The 12,647-nt window shown below is 44.4% G+C and overlaps 1 protein-coding gene across 4 annotated transcripts in view; it reads right to left on the bottom strand.

Annotated features, from left to right (window-relative positions):
* Window positions 1-2,756: 2,756 nt before the first annotated feature.
* NPNT (nephronectin) overlaps window positions 2,757-12,647 on the bottom strand; it is a 64,467-nt gene continuing 54,576 nt past the window's right edge. For all 4 annotated transcript variants that reach the window (XM_084756246.1, XM_084756247.1, XM_084756248.1 and 1 more), the window contains 4 exons: window positions 10,843-10,929; window positions 10,251-10,349; window positions 6,839-7,095; window positions 2,757-5,417 (listed from right to left, as the gene is read on the bottom strand). In XM_084756246.1, coding sequence (XP_084612372.1) covers window positions 5,334-5,417; window positions 6,839-7,095; window positions 10,251-10,349; window positions 10,843-10,929 — 527 coding nt within the window. In that variant the 3' untranslated portion in view covers window positions 2,757-5,333. The remainder of the gene's footprint in view (window positions 5,418-6,838; window positions 7,096-10,250; window positions 10,350-10,842; window positions 10,930-12,647) is intronic.

Below are 12,647 nucleotides of genomic sequence, written 5' to 3' on the forward strand. Positions count from 1 at the left end.
AGCCATTAGACATCAGTAGCCCCCAAAAGACATGATGCCCAAAATGTTCTCCAGTATCTTTAAATACCCCTCAGGGGTCAGCATCACCCACTGCCTTAGGTTATATAACATACAGGAGGAAACTCTACAAGACACTGCAGGGCTGTTTTCTGTAAATGTGGAAAATAGTGAACCACGGCCTACAAGGTAGGAACATGTATGCTCAAAACTCAAATGACCTGTCCAAGTTAAGGCCTCACACTGTAAGACCCCCTCCCCTGTGCACCCGACATAGCAAGCATAGCAGCAGTAACGCTATCTTGCAAGGCAAGACTAGAATAATAGGTTCCCGGGATAAGATAAGGCCTGGGGCTCAGAGGAGAAAGATAAAAGCGTGCTTGTCCTTGTCAAACAAGATATTTATGGTCAGCCATCTGGCCCAGAGAACGGATAAACTCCCCTGTTCCCAGAGCCCATCTAATGACCGGGCTATAACCTCGCCTCATTTAAATTTACCAATCAGAGCCCTGTAACTATGCTTCTCGCTTCTGTAACCGCGCTTCCCGCCAAACTCCCTATAAAGGACCCCCTAAAGACTCGCTCGGCGCGCCAGCCTCTCCAGAGACTGAAACGCCCGGGTACCCGTCCCCTTATTAATAAAGCCTCTTGCGTGTTGCAACCGAAACCTTGGTCTCGCTGGTTCTTTGTGGGGGTCTCCACGTTAAGACCACCGTGCTGGGGGTCTTACAACACTTTAGGCTTTAATGAATTGACCCAGAAAAATCAAGTTGGACCTGTAATTCCAAGTTTCTTTCAGGTTTCTGCATCGTGAAATTCTGATGATTTCCATCCAGATCATTCATCTCTCTAGAATGAACACTTCGTGGATATCTACCCCCACCCCCCACCCCTCCCCCGCTCTCTCCCTTCCTCCCTCCCTCCTCCCTTCCGTGTGTGTGTGTGTGTGTGTGTGTGTGTGTGTGTGTGTGTAGTTTTCTTTTAATTTTTTGAGACAAGGTCTTTCACTATGTAGTCTGAGCTGCCTCAAACTCACTCCTCCTACCTCAGCACCTCGCACTTCCCCTATACTGGTGTCACAAGTCTGCACCACCACCAGCTCATTTATACTTATATGTGCTCAGTTTTGACTTTCATATTCTGAAGTCCTGCTGTCAAGGTAGCAGTCTGCACCAGGTAAGCATGTTTATATATCTTATGCTCAAACATAGTTTTCCAGAAAAAAATACTATTAATATAATGTAGTGACATTTTATTAATGTAGATCTTGCAACCAATGACCGTCAGCCCTTCCAACACTGAACACTAATGATAGTAAAGGTTCACTCTCACTAAAGTCTTGTCACCCACTTTGTGGCCCCTGGTTCAACAGTGCAGACATCACACGAAAATCCTTTACAAATAGAGAATTTTTTTAGCTCCATCCCTACCAGGCTGAGCTGAGAGCTTTAAAAAAAATGGCTGCAGGTGATCCCGAGGCACAGTGATTCTCAGCTGCATGAAGGTCCTGAGGAACGCAAAATACATTTTGGAATGCCAGTTCTGCATTTGTGATTTTGATAAATGCCCCTTTCCTCCTTTAGACTGCAACACCTCATGGGAAAGTCTGCTCAGCATTGGTCCTCAGAGCCACACACATCGCTGAAATATCTGTTACAGGAATCAATGAAGCACGGCCCAGATCCCCTTCATATCTGCCTCCTCCAACCTCTGAGGGCTCAGCCGAGCTTGGACTGGATTTTCTCAGATCTCCACGGGATTAGAAAAAATCCCTGCAGGAAGAAAAGTGAACTTGAATTGGGAGACTCAGCTCTCCCACAGTTAAGGGTACTGAGCACTGGACCAAAGACCTCCAGTGTTGTTGGAATAGGCTCCAAGAATGGAGCGAATTCACAGAGCCTGTGAGAAAATTCCAAGAAAACAAGAGTCTTGCGTCCTCAGTTTCTTAGAAACACTGACTTGTTCTTAGAATGTGGTTTTGTGCCTCTCCCAGGAGTGGCAGATAGGAGTGAGTTTACTTCGGATAACTCGTCATTGCTGGCTATTGTTATTCAGTTAAATGTTTAAACTAGCCTTTATATACCTCAATGGAAAAACATGTTTTTGCCATGTGCAGCTCGTTATTAGGATTGTAAACACCTTGAACTCATGAGACTTTCGCTCATGTGATTTCTCTTGACCCCCCAGTGTAGAAACTGTCTAATGCTCTGGATAAAACTGGCTGGTGCATGAGTCTTTAGTCTACCTCACAAATGGGCTTCATTTTCCTAGGTCCCCCACCTCTAGAGCAGTGCTAAGTGTCTTCCCCCTAATTCCATGCAAGGACTTTTATTCTTGCATGTTTTCATTTTCATACAGTTGTTTTTCCTTCCACCAGGAAAAGTTATTGGAGAATCAAATGTTATAAGTTAACAAGATCACTAATAAGATTTATATAATGCATATATGCTTAAGTGTTTACTTATAGTTTATATTGGCACATAAAGCAATGTTTTCAATAAATTACAAAATGTAACTAATTTACTCTCTGTCTCAGTGTCTCTGCCTCAGTGTCTCTGTCTCTCTCTGTCTCTCTCAGTCTCTCTGTCTCTCTTTCTTTTTCTCCTGTCTGGGTATGTGATAAATGGGCTTCATTTTTTAACCCAGAAAGTACAATCCAGGTGGTAAAGAAAATTCGAGCATGACTGAGACAACAGTGTGTTGCCTCAAGACCCCAGTCACAAAAGTCAGAAGTCAGAAAGCAAGAAAGAGAAAACTAATAGTATTAACAGTGTTTTTATTTACAAAGATTGCTTTTATTTGGCCATTTTGAAAACCACGTACATTTTTCACTTTAGAAAACATTAAATAATAAACAAGATGGTATACAGTACTTTGGATAACTTCTTCCAACAGTGTAGTGCAATGTCTTATTGGCACCTAAAAGTGAAATTCTCAATTACTTTCCCCTTTTTTCTTCAGCTGTGCAGTTACATGACTAAAAAGGAAACGAATCATGAAAAAAATGTACCTAAGAACATATTACTGGGATTTATTCAAAGACTCAGTCCAGAAGATCCAACTGTGTATCTAGTGAGCTAAATGACAAAGTCACTTGGACCTGCTCAAGACATTACCAGCTTGTGGGACCTGGAAGGCTACTGCTAAGACGGCGAGGCATGGGAGGAGGTGAGGGAGAGGCTAACGGGGCCGTGATCCGCGCACCCTCAGTAGCCACGCAACACAGATTCAGTGCACCGGACAAAAATCTCTCTGACCCATGCTTTTTGGTGTGGGTCTCTCTGAAAAACAAGTCTAAATAAGCATCTACTGAACAAACCAGAGGGTCACACCGCTCCCCAGGAATAAATAGTAACACCTCCACATTAGGACATTGTATAGATACTACAGCATCTGCCTGATATAACCTCTCCATGAACAAATAACTTAGGGATTTTGTTTGTTTGCTTGTTTTAATACTGCTGGGTTGGCTGTTGAGTGAGAGGCATTTTAGTGACCTTTCTAACAGGAGGTCAAGAGAAAAATGCCTAACTAAGAGTTCAGTCGAAATTGCTTATTTCTGAAGATTTATCATTGTTATATACTACTGTGAGGCTCAAAGTGTCTTCTAGATTCCAAGGCTGGTATGTTGCCTTGAAGTTAGCACACCTGAAATAGATAACATTTTAATGTAAGTTTTTTTGTTTTTTGTTTTTAATGAGAGGAAGGGAGGGAGGAGGTAGAGAGGAAGAGAAGAGAACTGGAAAGGGGAGACAGAGACAAAGACAGAGACCGAGAGAGAGAGAGAGAGAGAATGATTTTCACACTTTTTTGGTAGAAGATTTGACTTAAGCAACTGTCCCTGCCAGGAGCTGGCCCTCACCCTCTACCCTCAGCCTGCTTCCTCTCCTTCTGTTCTCAGCGCACATGGAGAACAGCTGGTCTCCAAGCTTTTGGTGCCAACCCTTCGGTTTGCCCCTCAGTCTTCTCTTCTTCAGGCTGAATGAGCCCAGCTCCTTTTATTTTTCACCATAGATCTTTTTTTTTTTCTTCTCAGCCCTTTAATCATCTTTGTGTTTCCTGGCATAAACAGCAGAAAATATTTTGACTACTTAATCAGAAATGCTTGAAATGTTAAGGAGACAGTTGACTTTTCAGTTACGTGTTTGGAATACAAAGGTATGGCAGGGAGGAGCAGCAGTTGGGGCTTTGTGGATATTAGAATTCCTATCCTCTCTTGTCCTCCTCCATGCGTGGGTCTCATCCCGTTGCCTGCATCCCCGCGGTGCACAGGCCTGCTTCCCATCCCAACCTCGGGTAGCGTGAAAGTCAGAAGCTACACTCTTGGAAACCTTGCCAATTTGAAGCTCATTATGAACGCCTGTCCCACGGCCTTCCCCTCCCCCCCACACAAAGTTTCTTAGCAGTGGAGCCATGTGACAATGGTGAAAGCTGCTGGTTTAAAGCATAACATAAGGGTTTTATATATTAACTGCAGGTCCTCGCTTCCCTTAATGTCTTACTTTCTTCTTTAAAGATCAAACTCAAGGGCACTGAAATAAAGCCGTTGTTCTACACCCCAGCCACACACCTCTGCCAGTATAATATGGTCGTGGCATGGGTGACACTTCACCGTGTATTTTTTTTTTAACTCAAGGGATCATAAGCTGCCTTTGACCTTGCAACTAGAGTCTGTGACTATTAGGAACATGTAAATACTTATAGTAATAGCACATTTTCACAAACACAGTACTACTAACAAGGAATTCCATGCCCACCCTACATGACTGTCTTCAAAAGAAAAACACAGTTTACAAGAATAAATGCATTCTATACCTTCCCATTATAAAGTGTATGGCAGTAAAAGTCAGAGTTGAGGTCAGGCCAGAACTAACTGAAAGTGAAAAGGATGAACTAGTTCCGCAAGCACGCTGTGCATCATACTGTAAGCAAAGTCAACACTACTCATGGCACAACACTGGACACATGACAGAATGCCATTTGCACAGAATGGAAACTTCTCCCATAACTGGCTATCAGGGCCACTCTAACCAGGATGAAGGACGGCACGAGTCCCACATGCCAAAGGCCTTCCTAAAGGAGACACAAGGAGAAAGCCCCACCCCAGAAGGGCCTGGATGTGTCTCCAGAGGCTGCTGTACTTCAAGGCGGGTGTCACTGTTTGTTGGGATTGCACAGAAGCAGGCCACCAAGACCTGAGTCGCCAGCCAGCCTTCCCCAGACCCACTCTTGCCCGCGGCCTGATACAAGGGAGATGAGAGGGCAAGGACTGGGAAAAGAGGAAGAAGGACAAGGTCACTGCCAGCTCCGGAGTGTTCTTCTCAGCAGTGTTCTTCTTAGCAGTGGCCTCTTCTCAAGCTCACATCATCCAATCCAATCTCCCCCGTGTGGCCACGCCTTTTTTCACCTTTGAAGATGACCTAGGGAGAGAACGCATACACTGGTCAGGCTCCTCTGACCCTTCCCAGCGCTTGCTTGCAGAGCATAATAAGGTATCCCTTTCCCAATGCCAAGCATTAGACTCCGTGGCAAAAGAAACCACTAGAACACAGGTGCTGGCATCGTCCCAGGCACCTTGTATTTCTATGCGTGCTTCGATCAGCAAGCTGTTCACCAGACCGGAGGACCCAGGATCAGTTCCTCTTCCAGTTGCCATGCTCACTGCACACTAGTTGACTGCAGGAATGCTTACGAGGTAGATGGTGGTCAAAGATTACCAAGGATCGGAAGGTGGAAGAGTGTAGTGAAACACAAGGCTGAAAGCGTAGGTGCTGAGGAGCTCTGAGATGCAGCCTTAAAGCCTGTCTTGGTTTTTCTCTTGATAACATCCCCTCACCACCCACAGTGGGACAGAAGTATCACCATACTCCAAGCACACTGCTGTCTTGGCTGTGTAACCTCCAGCCTTTGGGCGGGGTGGGGGGTGGGGGTGGGATGGGGGGGGTCTGCTCTCTCACATTTTATCCTCCGTAGGGTTTTCCTGTTTCTTTAAAATGGGACAAACCTTTCAATAGTACAACTTGAAGTCATGCATTTCCCTGTTTTACCTCTCCAATATAAACATTAAGAAAACAAAGGCAAGAGGTACACAAAATCTAGTTGCCCCCATGAAAGCTGTAATGGGGGCCCTCACGTGGTCTCAAGAAGCTCTCTAAGAATGGATGTAGAGTCTTCTCGGCAGAGCTGCATAACCATCTTTAAAGGTGACGTAGATTCCAGATTCCAGATCATCTACGCATGATTTTGGTGGGATGTGTCATATCATTTTCTCACTACCTGGGACTTGATTATTTACAATGAAAATGTAAATTTAAGTACAATTTACATTCCCCTGCTCAAAGTTTCCCCCATAACCCACCCTGAACAACACTTCTCAACCCTGTTTCTGGGCTCCCACCTGGAGCTGTTTAACTCTTATCTCTGGGCCAAAGGGAAAAATGAGTTTCCAAGGAAAACTTAAAAATAGAAAGAACTGCCCCCCACAGGGGTTATCCTAGCAAAAGGTGGAAGCTTTCAGAATTGAAGGTAAAGAAAAAACAGACAGTATTTGTCACTACACCGGAGAATCTGGATGTTTCTATCAGCTCTTTCTTTTTTAAAATTTCTACTCCTGACTTTCTCTCATTGAAAACAACTGGTCATCATGATTGAGTGAGGGTGTGGGGCTCAAGGTTGCAATGAAAAAAGGGTGAAGACACATAAAAGAATTTCAGAAAGAGGTGACGGCTGGAACCCTTGTGTCCAGAAAAAAAAGCCACAAGCCATTGGAGCTGAATTCACAGAGTGAGGCTCTTCGGGGCTCTCCTGTGAATGCATAGCCTCCCTTTGGGGATCTACTTACGCTCTTGACGTCAGCCCCTCGCAAGGTGATCTGAGTTTGCCTCCAGCCATGGCCACCGTTTCTTCCCCACAGGGCTGCTCCGTGGGTACCATATTTTCTCACAAACACCTGCAGTGTGCCGGAGTGCAGCCCAGTCACCTTGTGCCTGAAGGACAGGCACAGGTCCCCTGAATGCATGAGGTGGCCGAGAGGGAGCACCAAGCGAGCGGCTTTCCCCCCAGGGGCTTTGGCTGCCGACACTGTGAGATACTGTCCACCTGGAAGGGAAAAGCAGGGCCTCTTTCCAGCACAAACTGCATGGACACAAAGTCTTTACTAAACTTCAGACAGCAACATTTGTTAATAAGGAACCCCAGATCTTATTTCCATGCCTGTTGTGAATGCTACCATGTTTACAACATAACACCAACCTAGTGTGCCCCAGCGAGAATAAAGACAACACGCCATGATCTCCTGACTAGTATCCAGCACTGACTGTCTCCTCAGAGAATGACCAGACGCCCCTAGGCACATGTCTTCACTACCTTCCAATACTCACCAATTCTGCACTGTCAGACATCCCACACTGGTTTGGTAGAAATGACCCAAAATGTCCTGGGTAAAACTTATTTGTAAATAACTAACTTTTGGACCATAAAACACAGAGTAATCAAAACTGCATTATATCTGTTTATTCTCTCCTCTCGCCACTTAGAAACACAACCCTAAACTGCAGAAGGACGATCTAGAAGCAGTTTGCCGTCCTTCTCACCCAGGGGCACAGCTGATGCAGGAAGACACACAGGAAACTCGCTGAACATGCCTGGGGTGTCAGTTTCACTTGGAGGCTAGGGATTTGAGAGACTTATGTGTGTATGTGTGTGTGTGTGTGTGTGTGTGTGTGTGTGTGTGTGTGTGTATTACTGTAATCTCTCTGTCTGTCTATGTATCTGAATGTCTGTCTTGCTATATCTAAGGGAACATAAACATTTAATAAAAGCCTCCACTTTTGGCATGTCCACTTGGCCGTCCTCAGACCCCAGTGTCTATAGATTTCCCATCTCTCTTTTGTTAAATAAGTGGAATTAAAAAAAAAAAAAAAGACTAAGCCCCAGTAAGGTGGGGGCTGCTGCCGATCAAGAGAAAGTTATGAGTGTTTTGAAAGTGAGTGCATGTACGGATGACAATCCCTTCAGGCAGTTTTTGTCACAGAGTTTCGACACTCATTTGTGCACAGGAAGGATGTGGCTGGAATGCTGAACACACGTCTCTGCTGTGGGAGAAACCTCATTTCCTTTTCAGCTCGAAAACAGATGACCATCGTAAGCTTATACTTCATTTATACAAGACATGGCAGGAGACTTGGGTTGTCTTCTCACTCAAGTGTGTTTTTCTCTACCAAGTTCCCGCTGGTGTTCTCCTAGGTAACAAAGGACTTTTGAGTAACTATGATGTACCTGTGCTCTGTGCTAAGTGCTCCCTGCAGGCTGCAAACAACCAAAGCCAGCCCCATCCACACCTCAAACCTCCCCATTAGCATCCTAGGATAGAGTGGGTACATGAGGGTATTTGTTGGCTAAATGACTGATGTTCCAAAAATATAGCAAAACACTGCCAGAGAATAGAGTCATGTACCCAAGTGACTAAAAACACAGCGTGTTGGCTTCCTCCCTCCTTATCTTGGCTCCCTTCTCCCACATACTGACACTCCCAAAATACCGGGCCAAAAAGTTTTATGTGTATGTTAAATGTCTATCTATAAGCCTGCTTCTAAGGTAAGATTATTACAGTGAACCTGCACAGTTTAAGAAAACAGGGATTATCTTAAGTACCTGTGGAATGCATGCTAATATCATTTTTCAAGACACTACATGCAAACAGAGCACCTAACAAACCAAGGCACCCCAGAGTCAAACAACCCTTTTCTACATGTATTCAGAACTCTAAAATTGTGATAAAGATGAGCAAAGTTGCTACTGTTCTTCCTCCATACAAATGTTCTGAGTTGGGCTTAATTTTTTTTTTTAATTTGGTTTATTGACTGAGTGGCTAATTGTGGGAGGGGTGGGAACGCTCACATGCCTTAGCACACATATAGAGGTCAGAGGTGTGTGGTCAGAATTCCCTAGCATACTCTGAGGAACAACTCTGAGTGGCATACAGACACGAGCTGTGCACTCGCACCCATCCTCCAACTCTCCGTCATCTTTTGGTCCTTTCTATCCTTTTCTCCAAGCTGAAAACTTGCTCACTGATTCCCTTGGTGTTACTTGGGATATTTTCCGTATGAATACAGATGCTCAGAGCTGAATTACAGGCCATTCCCTCTCATGTGAAGCGTTAGCCCTTTAACATCTTGCCAGAGGCCATGCCACCAAACATCTCCAACAGAAGGCTCATCTCCTCCACACCAGCCTGTTCTTTCTAATAGCTCCGTTGAAAGTTCTTTTTGAGAGCTAACCAAAACCCATCAATTCTACTGCTTCTTCTGCAGGTTAAACATTCTGGCCTTCATGCACTTTTCACAGGTAAAACAAGACACATCTCTTCATCCAGGTCATTCCCTTCCAAATGATGTACAACTAAGTCCCAGATGAGAAACACTCCTCAGAAGTAGATCAACCACTTCACCACAGTGTTTTTGACATTCTGGAAAAGGACAATCTCTATAGATATATTCCATCTTTTTGAAACAACTGTCATGAGATTCACCTATAATGACTTCACTGTGTACTAAACTCTAAAGTCCTTCATATGAAGGGCTGGCTTACATCTTTCCACAGTTGTGGTTGGTTTCCATACCTTGAGATATACTTGCCATGAGCGTGTATTTCTGTGTTCAGCCCACTGACCTAACCTTTTGAATGATGGGTCTGCCAATACACAATAACTTTCTGTTCTAACATAGTTCAGTGACCACTCAAAAAAATCTACTAATTTTTCCAAGAGCGCATGTCTAAGTCCCGCTTGGTAAAAAGCGTCTCCTGGAAGCAGAGTGGTAACGGGTCCTCTGTCCTCTAGGATCTGACTTAGAGTAAATTGTCTCCAGTGAGCCTCTGCGTTGTGTAAATTTCAACTGTCTCCATCATCTGCAGCTCAAATCTTTGTTAACAAGTCAGAGAACATAACTGACAAAAGTATGCAAGGGCTGTTACCACAGGGGGCAGGCCACTACACAGAGGAATTGGGTGTTGCAAGTACGTGTCATGAGATTGATAAGGCCAGGGTGAGGCTAAATGCTTATTTACTAAGCTTTTTGAGGCAAATCATCTGGCCTCCTGATTATCTACATGTATCCCATAATATGAGTCTAATGGACAGCTAGCAAATCTCCTCTCTAAAGAAGGTAGAATGTACATTATAGGGATGATTTTTTTCTTACTGGTCAGAAGGACCAAACAGTGCCAGGAGGCATTGGATCATGTGACTGTACCTGCTGGGTCCCTGACAGGCTCCCAGTGCAAGTCGCTGTCCTTTTCTCTGATCCATCCACAAAGTCCGTGGTCAAAATTACAGCTGTGTATGAGAATACCTGCAAGAAAGGCCCGAGAGATAAGACCACCAAGTCCGCAAACAGTAGCCAAGGGCTTGCAGAGCAGGGGGTTGCCGTTTTCTCCTGTCCAAACTTAATATCCCAACAGAGCACCGTGCCCTGAGCTCAAGAGGAAATGACATGCATCTTTGGCCAGCCCAAGTGAAACAGACGCTCAGCTGCAAAAGCAGAACCGAGAGTTCTCTCAGCTCATGAACCTGTCGGGGTGCTACTATGAAAATATGACTTCCGAGTCACAGCTCAAACACTGCTTTAATGTGATTTTTAAAAGAAAATGATGACTCGTAATTATTTTTGCTCAAGTGACTTAATGGAGTTGGAAAAAAAAAGAACAAAAGAGAAGAAATCACAGAACTTCCCTAATGTAACTGGTAAAACCCAGTATTTTGCATCCCAGCTTAAACAAGAAAAGCACACTGTTCAAAGTTCCTTTCCTGAGATGGGGGCAAGATTGGAATGTAACAGCAGCTACCTGGGTCGTCGTTAGCTTCATCATCGGCGCTGACTCCTCTTTCAATTTCAAATACTTCGAACAGGTCATTTGAGGGCTGCCGTGGAACTGCAACAGAGAAGCTAATGGTTTGTTTGTTTACTTATCAGCCATCTAACTTATTTATCTACCCATCATCTTCCTCTCATTTATTTATGAGACTTTGCAACAGCACCACGCCTTTAATAAAGATGAGGAGAAAGCTTACGGATTTCACTTCCTTTTACACGAAGAGCAGTACAACTTGCTGTGCAGATATTTGGCCTCTAACATTTATCTGGATATACATATATTAAAAAACATAATTTTCAAATGTTTCTAAAATTCTAAATAAGAGCAAGTTAATAGGAGGGTGAGACAGCTCGGCTGGTAAAGTACCTGCTGTGTGTGTGTGCGCGCGCAGAGTTTGGATCCGGGCTGGTGCAACACACCTGTAACTCCAGTGTTATGGGGCAGGGTAAGGAGGATCCTTTATACTGTTTGGCCAGTCCACCTATAGTCAAATAGAGGCTTCTAGTCTGCTGACAGACCCTAACTCAAAAAATAAAGGGGAGGCAGTTGCTTGCAGATTTTCATTGCTAAGCCGCCCATTTTGGTTGTTTTTGTTTGTTTGTTTGTTTGTTTTTGGTTTGGTTTGGTTTGGTTTGGTTTTTCTGAGCATTAAGTCAAATGTGCGACTTTGCCTTCTTTCTGTCTTTTTCAAATCTAAGCTCTGACTTAAAAGGCAATGACTTCATCTTCTCCCAACACCCTCCTCCCAGCAGCTGTGGAAATGTACAGCTTGCCCACCTTGGTGCCTCACAGCCAGCGATAAAATTGCCCTTGAGCTTCAAAATGGCTGAATGAATAAATAAAAACAAGGTGGAAAGTAACAAGAAAGGCATCTGAAATTGACCTCTGGTCTGTACATACATACACATGTGCTCATATACACGCACACACCTAAACACATACATATACCACATGCACACACACACAGAGAGAGAGAGACAGAGAGAGAGAGAGAGAGAGAGAGAGAGAGAGAGAGAGAGAGAGAGAGAGGAAAACATGCTATTAAACAACTAATTTCTAGGAAAAAAATTTACAAAATTCATCCCTGTGAATGATGCATTAGTGAATGGTTTGGCTCTTACTCACAGAACCTACTTCCCTCGAAAGAACTTTGAGCAGCACTGTAGACAGTACACCCCTGTTCCCACAGCGTTCCTTATCTAAGCAGGTCCCCCACCTCCTCCTGTAAGGTGGAATACAGGAGGTTTCCTGGTGAGCGTGAGCCATCCGCCTGACAAAGTCCACAGCCTTGCCCAAGCATGCCATTCATTCCCACATTCCTGACACTGATGCTCTTTTTCCTACTAATTAACCTGAACAAACATCTACTCTTCATTTCAGGCCCAGCATAAACATCAGAGAAAGCTCTGAAAATTGTCATACCCCTGCCGGAATTAAATCTTTCCCCACTGTTGCACCCATAGTCCTGTTTGCATATCTCTTTTGTCTGCCTTTATAAGGAGCTGCAGTTATTTACACACACACACACACACACACACACACCCTGTGTCATCCCTGTCGATGTGTGTGTGTGTGTGTGTGTGTGTGTGTGTGTGTGTGTGTGTGTGTGTGTTACTAGTCCCTGAGGTCCTCAATGCATCAATCACACCCTCCTCACGTGGTGTTTCCAGGGCTTGACCTGGTGACAGGCACTCTGCGATCACTGAGTGAATGCAAAGATCCTGTCAGAAACCCATGTTCTTTGTCAACACCCTTCATGGGATGTCACAAGTGGG

Source organism: Acomys minous (assembly GCF_964271855.1).
Source record: "Acomys minous genome assembly, chromosome: 14".
NCBI classification, from domain to species: domain Eukaryota; kingdom Metazoa; phylum Chordata; class Mammalia; order Rodentia; family Muridae; genus Acomys; species Acomys minous.